At 45.5% G+C, this 19,854-nt stretch overlaps 1 protein-coding gene and 1 long non-coding RNA gene across 4 annotated transcripts; both read right to left on the reverse strand.

Moving 5' to 3' along the window:
• Nucleotides 1-625: 625 nt before the first annotated feature.
• LOC119281508 lies at nucleotides 626-1,205 on the reverse strand. Its single transcript, XM_037562010.1, has one exon. The coding sequence runs from the start codon at nucleotides 1,184-1,186 to the stop codon at nucleotides 716-718; it is 471 nt and encodes a 156-aa protein (XP_037417907.1). The 5' UTR covers nucleotides 1,187-1,205; the 3' UTR covers nucleotides 626-715.
• A 15,020-nt stretch (nucleotides 1,206-16,225) lies between these two features.
• On the reverse strand, nucleotides 16,226-19,848 carry LOC119276958. 3 transcript variants are annotated; one of them, XR_005136870.1, is made up of 6 exons: nucleotides 19,390-19,848; nucleotides 18,132-18,250; nucleotides 17,922-18,038; nucleotides 17,620-17,774; nucleotides 16,505-16,592; nucleotides 16,226-16,336 (listed from the first exon to the last, which is right to left on the reverse strand). It is a non-coding gene; the product is annotated as an uncharacterized LOC119276958 (long non-coding RNA). The 3 variants fall into 3 exon arrangements; XR_005136871.1 differs by having other exon boundaries at nucleotides 16,505-16,622; XR_005136872.1 differs by having other exon boundaries at nucleotides 16,505-16,672.
• Between the last annotated feature and the right edge of the window lie 6 nt (nucleotides 19,849-19,854).

Here is a 19,854-nt window from a genome sequence, read left to right on the forward strand (position 1 = left end):
GCACTAGAGCTTCGCGGCGGTCATTGATGCTTTGTCGGAGCTGCAGCGCCGCGGGGTCATTGAATCTCCGTTGGGGCTGCAATGGAGCACCGCGGGCACCGTCACGGCTTTGCGTCGAGCGCTGCTGCCATGGAAGCTGTTGTGCTGAAGCTTTTTGCCGTGCTGGCTCCGATGCTGCGAGGTAACCGACGCAGCTGAGAAGGAAGATGAGGTAGTCTATGCTCCGGTGTTGCGAGGTAGTCGCGTGATCGACGGAAGAACAGAGAAAGACAGCTTCCATCAGATCGGACGGCTGTTTAGGTGGATGATTTTCTTGATTTGTAGCAACCCCCTAGATCTAATGATACATAGGCAACGTAGATGTTGGTATTTTTATAAATTTGATCAATATAGAAAGTTTGGATTTCGAAAGAATATATATACACGTCCTGCGGAGGTAGTATCTTGAGAGTGTCATTTTAAGACGAACTGAAGCCTCATTTTTATTACATTCGCAAGAAACAAAAAAAAACTCATTTTTATTAGATAACTACTCTCTCCGTTTCAAAATAGATGACTCAACTCTGTACTAAAGTTTGTATAAAGTTGAGTCATCTATTTTAGAACGGAGGGAGTACATCACTGGATTCAGTATACAACTCCTCATGTCGAACTTACAAGCAAAAACAAAAATCCTTCTGCTGGCATAGGGACAATGCACCTCCGTTCTGAGTGCTCATGAATCAAAGTCACGAAGATAATCGAGCTGCCCGTCGAGGACGTCGGCCGCGTCGAGGTAGTACTTCTTGACCTCGTCGTGCCTGAACTTGCGCCCCGCCTTGCACGACGATCTTCCCCCGAAGCGCGCTGCCGCCGCCGGACGGATCTCCACTTCCTTGTACATGGCGGACTCGTACTTGAACGGCGACTGCCATCCCGTCGAGTAGTAGTATCCGAATCGCCCGGCCATCGTCGGCGGAAGGGTCTGCGGCTCCTCCTCCTCCTCTTGCGCCATGCCGCTCCTGCCGAGCGCGCGGAGGCCGCCGGACTTGGACTGGTTGGTCGGCTTCCGCGGCGCCCTGATGAACCCGCCGTTGGCCACCGCCGGCCCCTCAACGACGTGCACGGCCCGGCGCTTGCCCTCCGGGTCGACCAGCTCGCGGTCGTACACGCGCACCCACCCTCGCTGCCGTCCCTCGCGACGCATCTTCGCTCGTTTCCTTGGTTTGCTTTGTGGTTCTGTGCGTCGAGGCCAAATCTGCCGGTGGCCAATTTATACACACCGGGGGCTTCCCTTCCTTGGCGGACACGGGTTGGTGTTGGGGTTCGTCAGTTCTTGTCGTGTGGTTGGCAACTTGGGGTCCAAGTTTCCTGAGCATTCCGATCATTCCTTTTCTTTCTTTCTTTTTGAGACAATAACGTATCAAATTAGTGGGCCGAGCGCAATCCCATCGGTCGAGCACAGTTCATTGCTGTTGCGGCCTACCCTCATAGTGGGCCACCTCATACCTTTACACATCCCCTAAACTCATCATCTTTATCCATATACATCAGTGGTACAATTTTTTTCTCAGACCCGTTACCCGACAGGATAGACGGGTACCCGTAGATAAAATTACCCATGTTTGCAAAGTATCTGAACAATTCATAGTCAGTCATAAACAACAACATGTAATTATACTATAAACCACAACACATCAGAAACTACAACATATTTAACAAAGAATATCACTTTCTTGAAAACAACAACACATCAAAACAACATTATATAATCATAGTCATACATTTTGAGTTAACAAATTCATGACTAAGTGTAGAGATATTTTCGAGTTCACATTATATGGGTATGTGTTATACGATCTCATATCCGTACCCGCTCTACCCGATGGGTTTCAGATTTCCCTATTTATATACCCATGGGTAACTATTTGTCCCATACCCACATACCCATATAGGATACCTCCTCGTTTTGACAAGTGGCGCACACCACTTGTTAGCACCTAACAAGGTGGGGAGTGACCTTTGCAAGGGGTGACCCTTAACTAGTGATTTCGGCGAGTCTATATCTTGCCTTATGCAAGGCAGCAGACCAGGTCACCTACAGCGAGCCAGTAGTGGGCCCGCGCAATAACCATGTGGTCTCATGCCGCTGATGTTGTACGCATGTTTCTTTTTACTTTTCTAAAAAATTAGAAAAATAATATATACAAATATTATGAAAAAACTTTAGTTACTTTTCAAAAGTTTTCAACGCACAATTAACAATATAATGCGGTGTAAAAAAATGTTCGCTTGGCTCTTAGAAAATGTTTGTACCATTCAAAAAAATTGTTTGTGAAATTTCAAAAATGTCCAAGTGTATCAAAAAAATGTACATTACATATTTTAAAATATTATACAATGTACAAAAAGGTTTGTGCAATGAAAAAAAATGTTTCATACTATTCAAAATAATGTGTTTTACATTTACAAAAATATACATACATTTCAAGTAAAATATAAATGTTCAATACATTATTTTAAAATATTTATATATTGCAAAAAATGTTAGCATAGTTTATATAATTGGCACGTATCATACAAAAGAAACGCTTCAACATGTATTTGAAAAATGTGAATAGGTACTCAAAAAATGTGTAAAACAAGTATTTGAAACATAAGAAAACTGGTAAAAACAATGGAAAGAAACAAAGTGAACCAGGGAAAAGAAAATAAAAGGGGAAAAAAGAAAAACCTGAAGAAAACCAATAAAAATAATGAAAAGGACGGTAAAAAAACTACTTCCTTCAAAATTGGACTGAAATGACAACATTTATTTTGGGTCGGGGGGAGTACTAAAAAACCTCGAGCGAAGCTACAATATTAGGCCGGCTCAAATAGGGCCATGCAGCATGCGATCGGTAATAAGAATAAGTTTTTTTTAGAAGACCAGGGAGCACCTCCCCGGTTCCATTACTCTAAAAGAGCAGTTCAAAATAAAAAGAAGGAAACGAGCTGGCTAGTAAGTAGCATTATTACAAGGGTCGCCAGCAGGGCCAAGACTCACTAAAGATCTAAGGAGAAGAGCTTTTCAAAGGGCACCGGGAGAATCCAGCGATGCCTTCATGGTCTTCAGACGTGGAGCAACGTCCGCCCGCGGTGACCAGCAAGCGATAAGAGTAGACACCGGACTGGAAGGGACATCATTGTGGATGCCTCTTTTCTTTGGTGACAGGAGCCCATCATCGTCTTCTGAGATCTTCAGCTTTTCCCAGGGATCCAGTCCCAGATCAGAGCGTGGCTTGCTCAGCCACTTGTGATCTCCAAAGGTCTCTGAAGGTACTTTGCGAGGAACCCCACAAAGGTCATTATCTTTTCCTTATCTGATCACGAGGAGAGGATCGTCCAGTTCCTCACTGTGTTCAAGGTCAATCTCAAGACTTGAGGAACAGAATTCCAACTGGTGTTATAAAAAAATCATAGCATTTCTATATTTCGAGAGACACCACAGGACTATTGAGCTAACATTATTCAAAATAGTGCATCTTTTGTTAGTAACCCAGAATCTAGCTACAGATTCAAAGGAAGAGCCAATCTGAGTGTTGAAGTAATCAACAGCAGGGCCCCAAAGGTGCTTGGCAACAATGCAATCGAAGAAAAGGTGGGAGTAAGATTCTTGCTCCAAACACTAGACACATTTAAGGGGTTTGATAATATGCCTTTCCCTAAGATTATCCCTGGTCATCAGTTTGTTGTTAGAGAGGAGCCAGAGAAAGACATGAATTTTAGGGGGAACTCTCAATTTCCACACTGCTTGGATGAAAACAGGCTAAACCCCCCTAAAATTAATAACATGGTATAGGGAGCTAGAGGAGTATTGTCCCCTGTTTTCGAATTGCCGGATTAGAGAATCTGTCTCATCAGAGAAGATAATACTCCTAGCAATTTCCTCTAGCTGGAACTATTGTTCCATAAGTTTGTCACTAAAGATCCTTCTGAAGGAGAGTTTGAGGCATTGCCCATCCCAGATCTCATTGACACATTTGTTCTGTTCATTGCAGATCAAATAGATAGGCCAAAATTGAACAGCTAGAGGGGAAGTGCCAAACCAGGTATCTTCCCAGAACCTGGTCTTGCCCCCATCCCCAATGATCCATCTGTAACCAAATTTCACAGCATGGATAACAGACTTTACCCCTTTCCAGAATCTAGAGATTTTCTGGTTAGAGGAGGAGGCAAAAATGTTAGGCTTATTGGCCAAGTATTTGTGCTCAATAAGCATCTTCCAGTGTTTGGCATGCCTCATAGTATCTTTTGATCCAGGATCCTAACAGACAAATGTTAATTTCTTGGAGATTGGGAATGCCCAAACCTCCAAACTCCTTTTTTTTCATGGAGACCAGCCCCTAGTTATCTAGGTGAATCTTTCTATGCCCTTCAAAATCAATCCACATGCAATGGGACATTTGTGAGTTGATGAGACTAACAGCCCATTTAGGGAATTTGAAGAAGGAGAGGAGGTAAACAGGAATGCTAGCCAGATAGGCTTGAATGAGGATCAATCTACCTCTGTAAGACAGGAGTTTTCCTCTCCATCATGCAATCCTCTTAATGATTTTGTGTAAAAGGGGTTGAATGTCTTCTCTCCTAAGTTTATCATAATGGAGAGGGATGCCTAAATATTTAATGGGAAAGCTACCACTACTGCAAACTAAAATGTTTAGAAAACCAGCTAGTTCCTGGTCATCCATATTGATGGGAATGAGCTCACTCTTGGAGTAGTTAATTCTCATGCCTGAAACTTGCTCAAAGCAAGTCAAAACAGTTTTCAAGTTGCTAGCATGATTTATGTCATTATCTAGAAAGAGGATTGTGTCATCTACATATTGAAGGCAGACGGTCCCATTAGGGAAAACCTCAGGGCAAAGGCCAGCAATCAAGCTATGATCAGCAGTCTTGCTCAAACATTTTGGTGAGTACATCAACAACCAGGTTAAAAAGAAGAGGTGAAATAGGGTCACCTTGCCTAAGACCTTTACCGGCTAGGAAAAAGTCACTCTCACAACCATTCAACTTTACCCCAACAGACCCCCATGAGTGAGCTGATGGATCTAGCTAGACCATTTCTTCCCAAAACCCCTGAGCTCCAGGAGTTTCGTGAGGAAATTAAGGTCTACTTTGTCAAAGGCTTTTTCATAGTACAATTTTAAAACAAGGCCTTTTTTATTCCCAGAGTGGACAGAGTGGAGGACTTCATGAGCAGTGACCACACTTTCAAGGATATATCTCCCTTTGAGGAATGCTAATTGATTGCTAGCAATCAACCTCTGCAATACTTTAGAGAGCCTAGTGGTGAGTACTTTAGAGAAAATTTTAAAACTACAATTAATCAGACTGATAGGCTTGAATTTTTCATAGAGGTGGCTTCAAGCCCTTTAGGGATAAGAGACAACATTGCAAAATTCAGTCTATATATATCTAGCTCCCCTCTATGAAAGGCCTGGAAGAGGTCCATAGTGTATTTTTTGATCAAGTCCCAAAAGTGTTGGTAAAAAGGAAAGGAATTCCGTCAGGACCAGGAGATCCATCTAGGTAGGAGCTAAAAATAGCATCCTTCACTTCTGCTTCTGAAAATGGGGCTTCTAGCAGCTCATTTTCAGAATGGGAAACTTTCTCAGAATCAGAGAAGAAGTTTTCATGAAGAGAGAAACCAGAGGGGTTTTCTTTCTTGAAAAGCTCTTTATAAAAGCCACGTGCCACTTTTAACATATCACTAGTATCAGTGATAGGACCATTAGGACCATCCAGAGAGTGAATGAGGGGTTTCCTCCTCCTCTGATTGGCAACAACATGAAAATAAGCAGTGTTTTCTATCCCCCTCCTTAGTATCCCTATATCTATATATTTGTTTAGCTTTAATATCTTCTAGGAGCCAGATTTTCTTCAGTTCACCATGAACAAAGTTCAACCTAGTAAGCTCAGCCTCAGTGAGGTCAGAGGTTTCAGCCTTAATATCTAGGGAGTCAAACTCAAGGAGAAGAATCCTTTTATACCTCCTCAGATTGGCCTCCTCATTGGAGTTCTAGCCTTTGGTAGTTTTCCTAAATCTTCTGATTTTGATTTGCCAGATTTCTAGAGGGCAGATACTCCCAGTGGGTTCAGACCAGATCTTTCTGACTAGTTCAGAAAAATCCTCTCTTAGGAGCCACCATTTTTCAAACTTAAAGCTATTGTTTTTAGGAGATTGGTTAATTCTAGAGTCCCAAAGCAGAGGGGTATGATCACTGCCACATCTGGGCAGAGCTCTACAACTAGAAAGAGGAAACAGGCCATCTAACTCTGTGTCACAAAAGATTCTATCAATGGTGGACATAATCAAATCTATTTGATTATTGACCCAGGTAATTTTTCTAGAAGAGAGCTTAATTTCAAGTAAGCTCCAGATCTCAATCCAGGCATTGAAATTATCACTCCACTTATGATTAATAGAACCATTGCTTCTATCCTCAACATTTCTAACCAGATTGAATTCCCCCCTATCAGAGTGGGGATGTGGGCATTTAGGAATAAGGTATGAAGTTCAGAGATAAAAGCTCCTTTCCCCTCGTCATAGGGAGAGCCATAAACAGTAATAATCCTAAAAGTAAGCCCAGTAGTTTTCAACTTGACTATAGAGTTGACAGAAAACTCTAAGTGGGACCAAGAAACAACTTAAAAAATGCTTAAATCTATTCCCATCAGGATGCCTCCAGCAGATCCTTTAGATGGAAGAGAGTGCCACTCAAAATCCCTATTCCCATTAAGGGATTTAAGACAAGAGGTAGAGAACTCCTCCTTCTTGGTTTCCTGAAAACCTAGGATAGTAGCATGAGTTTTATTGATAGTATCAACTATGAGAGTTTTCCTCCCAGGGGCTGCAATACCCCTTACATTCCAAAAGAGGGCATTCATGGGGACATTTTGTCTCTGGGGTGCTTGCCCTGCCTATGTTTGCAAATAAGAGACCAGAGCCCCTCACTAGAATCAGCAGGAGGGTTTATGCAATCTAAACTAGTGTTGCTATCAAAAGTAAGTTTTCCAGCAACAGAACCTCCAGTTTTGTTTTGTGGAAGATCAGCCACAGATGAGCACTCATTGTCATCATTAAGAGAGGTAATATCTACACCAAGCTTAGATGCAATGACATTAAAAGAAGGATCATTAAAAAAGAAAAGGGCTTGTGTGTCATACCTAGGGGTTTTTGAACTTCAAAATTCTGAACTTCTTTGAGTTGCTTGGCTTTTTCAATGATAGTTCTCTTGTCACCAGCCACCCTAGAACTGGCTCTATGATACGGGGCTAACCCGGTGTAAGCTGATCTTTCACGATTGGAGTGGGTTCCCTTGAAGAACACGATGAACATGGGGAAGAAGGGGAGAAATCACAAGGGGAAACACTCAAGAATTAGTCCAATCACACATCCACTAGACAATCAAACACACAAGATCACAAGGTACATGAACAACAAAAGGAAAGATACATGGTAGAGTTCATCTCGAAGAGGAGGTCTTGATGGTATCCTAGACGGATCTTCCCATGAGGGGTCTTGATGATATCCTGTATGATCTTCTCACATGGAGGTCTTGAACTCCATGGGAGTGGTGGTTTCTCTCTCTCTCTCTCAAGAGTAGAGGTAGGAGCAAAGCTCACCTAAGAATGATCTATCATATTTGCTAACCCTAGAAAGGATGAGGGGGAGGTCTATTTATAGTCTAAGCCACAAAGGGGTAAGTGGGAGAGGGATAAAAGGCCAAAGGCCCGGCTGTGCACATGCAGTGTCAGACGTCCGGCCGGGGTCGGACGTCCGGTCGCTCGCGGGGGTCCGGACGTCCGGAGGGCATTGGACTTCCGATGTTTCTTCTATGGACAGGTGGCACCGGTCATCCGGTCGGCGTCGGTCATTCAGCCATTGGTACTTGTCGGGCGTCCGGTGGTCGTCGTTCATCCGACCACTATAGCCTCTTCGTCTGGGTGGGTGGAAGGTGCGTCGGACGTCCGGTGGACGCTGGTCGTCCGGGCGCTGTAGCGTGTCAGATGTCTGGTGGCACATTGGTCATCCGGCCGCTATAGACACAGCAACACCGTCTTCTTCCATCTTCGCTTCCATGCTTCCCTCGCAGATGGTGTAGTTGTACACTTGCGCTCGCACTCCTCCTCCTCGTCCATAGTGTTCCAACAATACCTATGTATGCACACGAGTGGAGTGTCAAGTAGTATACCATCCTCGAAGGGGTTAACTGAACACGTGTAAAGGAGAAGATTCACCTTTATGTATGAGAAGTAGAGGTCGCATGTGTCACTTGCCAAAAGGACTCTTGACATGGTGATGCCCGTAGGATGCTCGGCATCATCCCCTCCCCCTTGGAAAAGATCCTACCTCGGATTGAAAACCAAACCACCATGGGAAAGAGATGGTGGTGCCGTGTTAAAGTGGTCGATCACCAAGCACTCATCATCTAGTATCTCAAAATGGGCACTATCCAATGTCGCACCATCTTGTGATTCCTTCAAAAGGAGCAAATACAACAAACACTTGGAAAAACAAAGGTGGTTAGCGTTAGTGCAAAACCAAGCATTCAAGAGGTGAGTCATCAAACAAGTGTTGTCATCAAGCATAGCATATGGTTTGACAAAGGATTGTGTCATGACATGTAAGCATATGAATTGAGCAAAATCAAGGTCATCATGGAAACAAGCATGTAAATGTGAGGTAGAGATGCAAATATGTGTGACAAGAGAATAAGCATCTACCTCAAGTTCATAGCAAGTATTCACAATTTTCTCAATGAAAGGTCTATGGTAGTGATACATCTCCGTCGTATCTATAATGTTTGATTGTTCCATGCCAATATTATTCAACTTTCATATACTTTTGGCAACTTTTTATAATATTTTTGGGACTAACATTCTTGATCCAGTGCCCAGTGCTAGTTCCTGTTTGTTGCATGTTTTATGTTTCGCAGAAACCCCATATCAAACGGAGTCCAAATGGGATAAAAACGGACGGAGAATTATTTTGGAATATTTATGATTTTTGGGAAGAAGAATCAACGCGAGATGGTGCCCGAGGGGGCCACGAGGCAGGGGGCGCGCCCAGGGGGGTGGGCGCGCCTCTGACCCTCGCGGGCACCCCGTAAGGCGGTTGATGCTCTTCTTTTGCCGCAAGTAAGCTATTTTTCTAAGAAAAATCTTGGCAAAGGTTTCAATCCAATCAGAGTTACGGATCTCCGGATATATAAGAAACGGTGAAAGGGCAGAATCTGGAAACGCAGAAACAAAGAGAGATAGAGAGACGGATCATATCTCAGAGGGTCTCTTGCCCCTCCCATGCCACGGATACTGAGGGAGTCCTGGATTAGGGGGTGTCCGGATGGCCGGACTAAGACCTTTGGCCGGACTCCCAGACTATGAAGATACAAGATTGAAGACTCCGTCCCGTGTCCGGATGGGACTCTCCTTGGTGTGGAAGGCAAGCTTGGCGATACGATATGAAGATCTCCTCCCATTGTAACTGACTCTGTGTAACCCTAGCCCTCTCCGGTGTCTATATAAACCAGAGAGTTTTAGTCTGTAGGACGAACAACAATCATACCATAGGCTAGATTCTAGGGTTTAGCCACTCCGATCTCGTGGTAGATCTACTCTTGTACTACCCATATCATCAATGTTAATCAAGCAGGAGTAGGGTTTTACCTCCATCGAGAGGGCCCGAACCTGGGTAAAAACATCGTGTCCCTTGTCTCCTGTTACCATCCGCCTAGACGCACAGTTCGGGACCCCCTACCCGAGATTCGCCGGTTTTGACACCGACATTGGTGCTTTCATTGGTTCTTTCAGTTCCTCGCCTAGCTGGGTATTGGTGTCTTGAAGCTTGTTCTTCTCTTGCCTCGCCCTCGTCGGCACGTTCTCGCCAGCCTTTAGTTGGCGTAGGAGTTGTTGCTGGTCCGGATTTACTCCGGCCTCATCTGCATTATTATAGTCAGGGTTGCACGCCTGCCGCATTTCAAAACGGAGGTACCTTTCGAAGCACATATTACCTGCGGGCGTCCCCTTGACATTCTCTGAAGTGGCCAATGCAGCCTCAAGTTGAGCCTTGCACTCTTCGAGCTCCTAGGACAATTGCGTGTTCTTCTTTGTAAGACACTGCATAGCACATGATCCTTCAAACAGTTATCTTCACTGTTTCAAGTCTCAGGGGCTACTGACATATATAACCTTCAATTTTACTCACTATATGTCTTTCACATACTGCTCCATGGCTCTGGCTAGACCATTTTTAGCAGCACAGAAATACGCATCTCCTGTATTAAAGGCGTCCAACGCCTCTGGGGAAAAACACGCGTCATGAAGAATAGTTCGGCGACGCCTGTGGTTCAGGGCACTCTCCACCTCTGAATTGGTGGCAGATAGCCCGTCGGCGCCCTTTGTCGGAGGAGCGCCCGAGGCGCGTCCCATGTCCGTCTCCGCTTCCGGACCCGGCCTCGAACCTTGGCCGGTGGACATAGTCCGGTGGGCTCTCTTCTTCCTAAGAAAATCATGAGCATTAGTAAGACTCAAGGGTGTAAACCCTAGGCGTTGAATTCGCACGCCATACCGTTGCGCTGGAATCTCGACCCGTTCCGCACTTCTTTTTGGCCCGCTTGGCTTCAGCGGCCTTTCTTGGTTGCCCACCGCGGGCTCGGCCTTCTGCCTCAAGGATTTACCCTGCGAAACGTTGTTATTACACGGCATGCAAGATAAAGCATTAGAATACTGGGACTTCGGTCTTAGTTACCTTGGAGGCTGGAAGTAGTCCGGGATAGTCGGACGTGATGGCCACTAAGGAGTTATTCTTGCTCAACTGATGAAATACTCCATCAATCAACTCCACGCATAAGTCCGGATCTTCTTGGGAGTCCGGATCGAGGGGCCGTCCCGGGTCCTCGGGTTGTGGAGCAGGGCTGTTTATTTCCTTCACAGCCTGGCGCAGCTCCTGCGTTGAAACATTACTAAATCTAAGTACTCAACTACGGGAATTTCACAAACGGACAGGCAAGTGAAAGTGTCCGCTCACCCAACTAGGAGGATTGTACATGGAGAATCCGCCCTCCGGGTTGACACGGAGGAATTCTTCCTCTTCCCCCTTATACAAAGTGGATAAGATTCTCGTTAAAGTGGCGGCCGAATCTGGCCCCTTGCGACCGCACCGAGTGGCGTCATCCTCCCCGTTGAAATCCCACATGGGGTGGCCTCTGTATTGAAGCGGCTGCACCCCTCGCGTAATTCATACGGCCATGACCTTAATCATGGTCAGTTCGGAGTGAGCCAACAGCCTTATCCGGCTCATCAGGTACAGGACGTCCCTGTCAGCTTCCCTCTGAGGGTTCCATGGGTGCCAACTCAGGCGCTTCTTCAACGGGGCATTATTGAACTCGGGGAGTCCGATCCGTACAGGGTCCGCCAGGGGGGCGTCATCTATATAAAACCACTCTGAGGGCCAGTCTTCGGACGCCCTCTTTGGGGTGCCGGATAGATATCTGGTCCCGGCGATGCGCCATAGTTCGGGTCCGCCCACCTGATAAATAGACCCCTCCTGAGAATGGGGCACAAGGCAAAACAACCTCTTCCACAGTGTGAAATGGGCCTCAACACCCAAGAACAGCTCGCAGAGGGCCACAAAGCCCGCGATGTGCAGAATGGAGGCGGGCGTGAGGTTATGTAGCTGGAGGCCGTAAAACTCTAGCAACCCTCGGAGAAACGGATGAATTGGAAATCCTAGTCCTCTCATCAATAAGGGACTAGGCATACCCGCTCTCCTTGGGAGGGATTGGGAACGCTCTCCGCCTGCTCTCCGCCACTATAGGCAGCAATCCCGGCTCGAACAGGGACCATATATGCTGGGGGGAGAAGCCCCTTGGACTGAAGCACTACTAACTCGCTATGCGGGATGGAGCACCGCCCCCAACTCCGGGCCGAGGGCTGGAAGAGCGAGAGGAGGAGCGGCATCGACTGGCCATGTTGGAATGGATCTCTGTCAGAGGCGCTCTGATGAAGACTCGCGGAGGGAAGATGGTGTGAGTTGGATCTAAACCCCCGTCTCTTTTATGGGTGGCTCATTAACGCACCTTGGGGGGGGGGGGTAAGTGAAAAGAAAACCCCCTGACTTTTCGCATTCGTTTGACGCGTGGAAGATGGTCATTATGGGGCACAAAAGCCGAGGAGGACAGCACACACTAGAAGCCGGACACTATTCGACGGATACAGAGAATTTGCAGGAGAACCCGCCTTGCAATGCCGAAGACAACTTGCACGCCGGACTCGTCGTCATTGAAGCCTGGTTCAGGGGCTACTGAGGGAGTCCTAGATTAGGCGGTGTCCAGATGGCCGGACTAAGACCTTTGGTCGGACTCCCGGACTATGAAGATACAAGATTGAAGACTCCGTCCCGTGTCCAGATGGGACTTTCCTTGGCGTGGAAGGCAAGCTTGGCGATACGATATGAAGATCTCCTGCCATTGTAACCGACTCTGTGTAACCCTAGCCCTCTCCGGTGTCTATATAAACCGGAGAGTTTTAGTCCGTAGGACGAACAACAATCATACAATAGGCTAGATTCTAGGGTTTAGCCACTCCGATCTCGTGGTAGATCTACTCTTGTACTACCCATATCATCAATATTAATCAAGCAGGAGTAGGGTTTTACCTCCACCGAGAGGGCCCGAACCTGGGTAAAAACATCGTGTCCCGTGTCTCCTGTTACCATCCGCCTAGACGCACAGTTCGGGACCCCCTACCCGAGATCCGCCGGTTTTGACACCGACAGAGACCATGGACCATAGGGGAAACCCTTCTCCCATCTAGGGAGAAGGTCCAGGAAGAAGAAGAAGAAGGGGGGGTTCTCTCCCCCTCGCTTCCGGTGGCACCGGAACACCGCCGGGGGCCATCGTCATCACCGCGGTCTACACCAACACCGCCGTCATCTTCACCAACATCTCCATCACCTTCCCCCATCTATATTCAGCTGTCCACTCTCCCACAACCCGTTGTACCCTCTACTTGAACATGGTGCTTTATGCTCCATATTATTATCCAATGATGTGTTGCCATCCTATGATGTCTGAGTAGATTTTTGTTGTCCTATCGGTAATTGGTGAATTGCTATGATTGGTTTAATTTGCTTGTGGTTATGTTGCTGTCCTATGGTCACTACAAGAAATATGTCAACTTGTGACCACCACTATTGGTCACTGAATGGTCATAGTTTTTTACTTGCGACCTTTTTGTGACCAAAACCAGAAGGTCAAAAGCTGGCCATCGTAAACTGACATTTTTGACCTTTTCTGTGAGAAGGTCGTAGACATTTACGACCAAAATAAGCCTACTGTCTTGTTTTGGTCACTAGCTGTCTGCCCAGGCCACGTAGGCATCCGACGTGGCAATCCAATGTGGCACAAGAATTAGCCCGGTCCAATTCGGTGTTTATATGGGGCGAGCCCATTAATTCAGCCCATTTATATTTTTTTCCTGCCAATTTTGGTCAACTGCTTTGGGCACTTTGCGGTCCATTTTAAATTTGGGCCTCACAATTTTTACTGTGCATTTAATTTATAAGATGGCTAAGATCCGGGAGAGGAAGACAAGGGATATTGGCCAAGTCAAATGCATCAAGGACGGAGCAGGCCAACTCTTGGTGAAGGACGAAGAGATTAAGCATAGATGGCGGGAGTACTTCGACAAGCTGTTCAATGGGGAGAATGAGAGTTCTACCATTGAACTGGACGACTCCTTTGATGAGACCAGCATGCGTTTTGTGCGGCGCATCCAGGAGTCTGAGGTGAAGGAGGCTTTAAAAAAGATGAAAGGAGGCAAGGCGATGGGCCCAGATTGTATCCCCATTGAGGTATGGAAAGGTCTCGGGGACATAGCGATAGTATGGCTAACCAAGCTTTTCAACCTCATTTTTTGGGCAAACAAGATGCCAGAAGAATGGAGACGGAGTATATTAGTACCAATCTTCAAGAACAAGGGGGATGTTCAGAGTTGTACTAATTACCATGGAATTAAGCTGATGAGCCATACAATGAAGCTATGGGAGAGAGTCATTGAGCACCGTTTAAGAAGAATGACAAGCGTGACCAAAAATCAGTTTGGTTTCATGCCTGGGAGGTCGACCATGGAAGCCATTTTCTTGGTACGACAACTTATGGAGAGATATAGGGAGCAAAAGAAGGACTTGCATATGGTGTTCATTGACTTGGAGAAGGCCTATGATAAGATACCGCGGAATGTCATGTGGTGTGCCTTGGAGAAACACAAAGTCCCAGCAAAGTACATTACCCTCATCAAGGACATGTACAATAATGTTGTGACAAGTGTTCGAACAAGTGATGTCGACACCGATGACTTCCCGATTAAGATAGGACTGCATCAGGGGTCAGCTTTGAGCCCTTATCTTTTTGCATTGGTGATGGATGAGGTCACAAGGGGTATACAAGGAGATATCCCATGGTGTATGCTCTTTGCGGATGATGTGGTGCTAGTTGATGATAGTCGGGCGGGGGTAAATAGGAAGTTAAAGTTATGGAGACAAACCTTGGAATCGAAAGGGTTTAGGCTTAGTAGAACTAAAACCGAGTACATGATGTGCGGTTTCAGTACTACTAGGTGTGAGGAGGAGGAGGTTAGCCTTGATGGCCAGGTGGTACCTTGGAAGGACACCTTTCGGTATTTGGGGTCAATGTTGCAGGAGGATGGGGGTATTGATGAAGATGTGAACCATCGAATCAAAGCCGGATGGATGAAGTGGCGCCAAGCTTCTGGCATTCTTTGTGACAAGAGAGTGCCACAAAAGCTAAAAGGCAAGTTCTACAGGACGGCGGTTCGACCCGCAATGTTGTATGGCGCGGAGTGTTGGCCGACTAAAAGGCGACATGTTCAACAGTTAGGTGTGGCAGAGATGCGTATGTTGAGATGGATGTGTGGCCACACGAGGAAGGATCGAGTCTGGAATGATGATATACGAGATAGAGTTGGGGTAGCACCAATTGAGGAGAAGCTTGTCCAACATCGTTTGAGATGATTTGGGCATATTCAGCGCAGGCCTCCAGAAGCTCCAGTGCATAGCGGACGGCTAAAGCGTGCGGAGAATGTCAAGAGAGGGCGGGGTCGACTGAATTTTAGATGGGAGGAGTCCATTAAGAGAGACCTGAAGGATTGGAGTATTGACAAAGAGCTAGCTATGGACAAGGGTGCGTGGAAGCTTGCTATCCATGTGCCAGAGCCATGAGTTGGTTGCGAGATCTTATGGGTTTCACCTCTAGCCTACCCCAACTTGTTTGGGAGTAAAGGCTTTGTTGTTGTTGTTGTTGTTGATTTAATTTTTGGGCCTTGGCCTTTTTGCGATATAATTTTTGGGCCTTGGCCTCTTTGTGATCCAATTCTTTTTGGGCTGTAGCCATTTCGACCAATTTTTCATTTGGTACAATAGACATTTCGGCCAGTTTTTAATTTGGGCCATGCCTCTTTATTTCAAATACAATTTACAGCACAGACAAAGAATCAACCCAAATTCCATACCAATATATTCTGTTTTTGACCACTTTCAATCCAAGAATACATTTACATACAATAATATTCCAAGGATTTGTACATATATTCTAGCATTTAAATAATAAGTTCAACAAGAAAATATACACCAAATTCTCAGCAAGATCAACAGTACATCCAAATTCCCAGAAAATACGGCATTACAACAAACATATAAAGCAAGTCGTTGTCTTGGACTTCCAGCTTCTTCAAAAAAATCAGCACATAACTCTCCTGTAGATGAGAAGAAAAGCCACATGTTCATTCTCGATATGGGTAATATATGCTAAAAATAAATCCAAGAACCGTGCAAGAGCCTAGGTTTTACTATCATTTGGACACCCAGATTGGCGATCCTTCCTTACCTAATGTGTGCAAGTCCAAATAAATTAATAAAAAATCCACTTTATAGAGCAAATGACATGCCCCCCTTTTATCTAAAACTGTAGTGTATGCTAGTGACAGAACAAGGGGTAAGACTGTTATGATATGCCAGATTGCCAGCAACAGTGATAGAGCATCTTCATATTTCGAAAGGTGACATGCATCACATAAAAAAATTGTAAGCATTGAACTTACATCATATGTACAGTAACATCACTAAATAGGTTGCATGTGTATGCTAGAAATCAAGAATCAAAAGGACTTCAGCTTGTTTTGAATTTCTTGCCTTTGTTGCTCCCAGTTCAGTAAAGAAATAGTCGAGCAGTGAGCGCTTCGCCTCATGGACTTGGCAGTGCACAATAGATTTCGGAATGGAGCATAAATAGAATACCTAGAAAAGAACAATAAAGAGTTATACAGTTAAGTAAGCATCCTTGGTGTACAAATAAGTGGAGAGAACAATAAAAAGCTACACAGTCTAGAATTTCTGTTGAGAAACAGTAACTTGATGTAAAGTCACTTGAAAATAGAAAACACCTTACAAGCTTGTGAAGCTTACCATGATTTCAAAAGCATGGGTTATGTAATCTTTTATGCCATCCTCCCAAAATTTGGCTGGATGATTTTGCAACTGTAGTTGTACCCAGCTGCTCAAAATATAAACATATAGACGAGTGCTTCTCACATGTCACCAGAGGCAAATAGCAATACACATAAATGCTCATCACTATGGACATGAACAGCAGGATAAGTGACTAAAGTTTGCAAGTTCTACTAGTCTCCCGACATGGATACTGGTTCATCAAACATCATGAATCAGAAATTGCTTGAAATAAACATGCTAGAACTAGTTGTTGGTCCGGTGAATCCTGGAGAGCTTATTTCTCATGAACGGATACTTGCTAGAATAAATCACGAACAGACAGTATGCAAGCAGGGTACACAGAGACCAGGAGAAGCAGAGCGTGGGCGACCGTAGCCACTGTAAGCTTCCGCGTTTCTAATGGCCATGTACGTTGTCACCAATGTCAATTATTTTCATACTAACATTTTCACAAGCACCATACAAGCAAACTCCATTACAAAGTATGCAGTACATAGGAATAGACGAACAGTCAACACGTATATATCTAGTCAATAAAATATGCATGCAAAGTTGTACTGATGTAGACATGCTGTCATAGTCATATGCATAGGTGTTTCACAATTGAACAGAATTGACTACCAAAGAAATCAAAATTGAACAGAATTGCCGTGCAGAATTAGTCATATGCATAGGTGTTTCACATAATGAGGGGAGTTCTTGATTTGTTAAGAAAAGTTCAATTTTCAGGAAAGTTAAAACATATTTCCATGCTTGTCTACCAAAGAAATTGTATCAACTTAACAATTAGTCATGCATAAGTGTTTCACATGAAAAACATACAGAAGTGCAGACTCGAGGTTGACAATTAGGATGCATGCTGATATCACCATCGATCTACAGGAACAGTCGTGCAAAGTTCAACTGACGTAGACATGCTTTCACATCAGAATTCAGAAACATTAAAGTCTCGCTTCATCTCAAAATCAAACCGATCTAACATGTAGAAAGTGATTAACAGATCCAATAATACGGTAAGACAGCTTGCGAGTGTAATTGTACAGCAGAATAGAGTTTAATCCGAGTAGTACATGTAGATCTCTGTGTATGAGTTGACGTAGGGGATGAAATCCGAGTAGTACATCCCGCCAGAGAGGGGGCCGATGGAGCGGGTGACCCTGCCAGCGAAGTCGACAGCGAGCACGAGCTATTCGAGAGGATCCCACATGACCACCTCGGGGGCGCCCTGGGAGCAGAGAGAGTATATAATTATAGGATTTGTATATACAAGCTCCAATGATTTTATCTACAAGTTTCTTCTTTCTTTTCTTTTGTCACAACCAGAGAAATGCCTTTTTGGCAACATTGTTACAAGAAAAATGAGAGAGAGCACCTGAATTCATGAAGCGTGGTCTTCGTCTCTTGTAGTAAATTAGAAGAAATCCTACGCAGCTCCAGCTATCCAATAACCCAAATTCAAGCAATGCCACAACGAGCAAAATCTACGTGACTGCAATGTCAACAAGGAAGGAATCAAGCAGAAGCAGATCAAACATCATTATATATCAATTCATCATAACAAAAATGAGATCCAAAATATTACAAGGAACTGCCTGGACTGAACTCCACGTCTCCACGGTCTACTCTCGGACGGTCGGTCCCTGACCACGATTGCGAGCTGCTGCTCTCCGCAACTCTGTGTTCCTGCTTCGTCGACACGTGCTAGTACAAATACACAGTCAGTTGGTCATCTGGAGGTGGCACACTAAGTGTATCATAAGTGCACCCAACAATTATAATACACAGTCAGTTAGTCATCCGAGTACTGCTAGCTACTAGTCCGAGTACTGCTAAGCCAACACCTATTCACTCTTTTATGATTTGATGAACTTCATATAGCAAAACCATGCATGCTTCCATTGCCACATTGGTTAGCAAAAGCAGACAGTAAACTGAAGATGCACCTGCAGCTGCAGAACATGGAGCAACAAGTCCACCTGCACATGTTCAGCATGCGGGAGGGGCGAAGGTGATTCAAAGGTATTGCCAACTTCGTAACTTAGCATGATTCAAAGGTGATCCTCGTGAGGTGTGCTCTAGCATGTATATAATAAAATGAACAAAAGATTTTTCATAAGAACAAAAAAGACAAAAAAACAAGAAAAGTAGTACCATTCAGGCTCAAGAATGGTTCTACACGCAAACAGGTAGAAACGGTGTAGCAGAAATCAACAGAAGCAGGTTGGTTCTCTTTAATCATTGTGTTCATCAATAACAAGTGTGTTGTCGTCAACCTATTCAACCCTGATGGCACTAGCAACGACGATTGCCCGGAAGATAAAACAAAAGAAACCAATCCTAAAAACATAGTTAACTCAGTAATCAGTTCAATCATGACCAGCCTGCATTATCGAGTTTGTTATCTTTGTAGGATTAGCTTCTGAAGTTTTATGGTCAGGTTAACCATGACCGATTGTCAAGCCTCTTAATCTAGTGTTATACCTAAACTCTTCCTCAGAGCACCGTCTCGGGCGAATCCCATCTATTGGCGCAGTTATTTGCAAGAAAAAACTCTCCCAGGGGATGTTGTGTCCTTTGGGACTTGATTGAGAATCGACGCGGCCTACTGCCAGCTCCTGCCCTACCTCCTGCATAGTAGATCCTAGCACGGCATGCATCCCAAAATTGCCCACTCCGCCCATCTCCTCTAATCGACTCGTCATACGAAATCATACAGCAGTGGCATGAGAAGCTAACTCGACAACACGCGACAGCGACGGGATAAGCAGCAGCGGGTTCGCACATCGGTACGACACAAATCAAAATCAAGAAGCAGGGTCAGAGGGGGGCAGGGGAAGTACCGGCGGCCCGGGGCGGCCGGGGGCAGAGCAGGCAGAAGCACTTTGTGCTGCGGTCGAGCTGGCAGAAGCGCTAGAGGCAGGCCTGGGTGCCCTCCTTGCGCTCGTGCACGTAGACCGGGAAGCGGCAGACGTCGAAGGCGGTGAGGACCTCGCCGTCCATCGTTGTGCCCAGCCCGTCGGGGCAGATCTGGCACACGTCCCCGGCCCCATGCCTCCCGGACTTCTGCACACAGCAACGAGACGGGTCAAAACCAAGGTTCCGCTGCGGGGAGGAAGAGGACGGGATGGAGAGGAGCATGATGAGATCGGGAGGAAGGGGACGTCCTTGTGATCTGGGTCGCGAGCCCACTACCGCTGTCGCGGGTCGTCGACGGTGGGTGTGATAGCGCATCGAGGTGGGAGGGAGATGGTTTGGGTTGGGGCAGCGGCGGCGTCTGTGGGTGGGAGCGAGACAAGGGGGAGGAT

The sequence above is a fragment of the Triticum dicoccoides genome, chromosome 3B (genome assembly GCF_002162155.2).
Source record: "Triticum dicoccoides isolate Atlit2015 ecotype Zavitan chromosome 3B, WEW_v2.0, whole genome shotgun sequence".
Taxonomy (NCBI): domain Eukaryota; kingdom Viridiplantae; phylum Streptophyta; class Magnoliopsida; order Poales; family Poaceae; genus Triticum; species Triticum dicoccoides.

What these genes read in the sequence shown, in the direction of transcription:
- LOC119281508 (XM_037562010.1), bottom strand. Translation starts at nt 1,186, where the DNA reads ATGCGTCGCGAGGGACGGCAGCGAGGGTGGGTGCGCGTGTACGACCGC.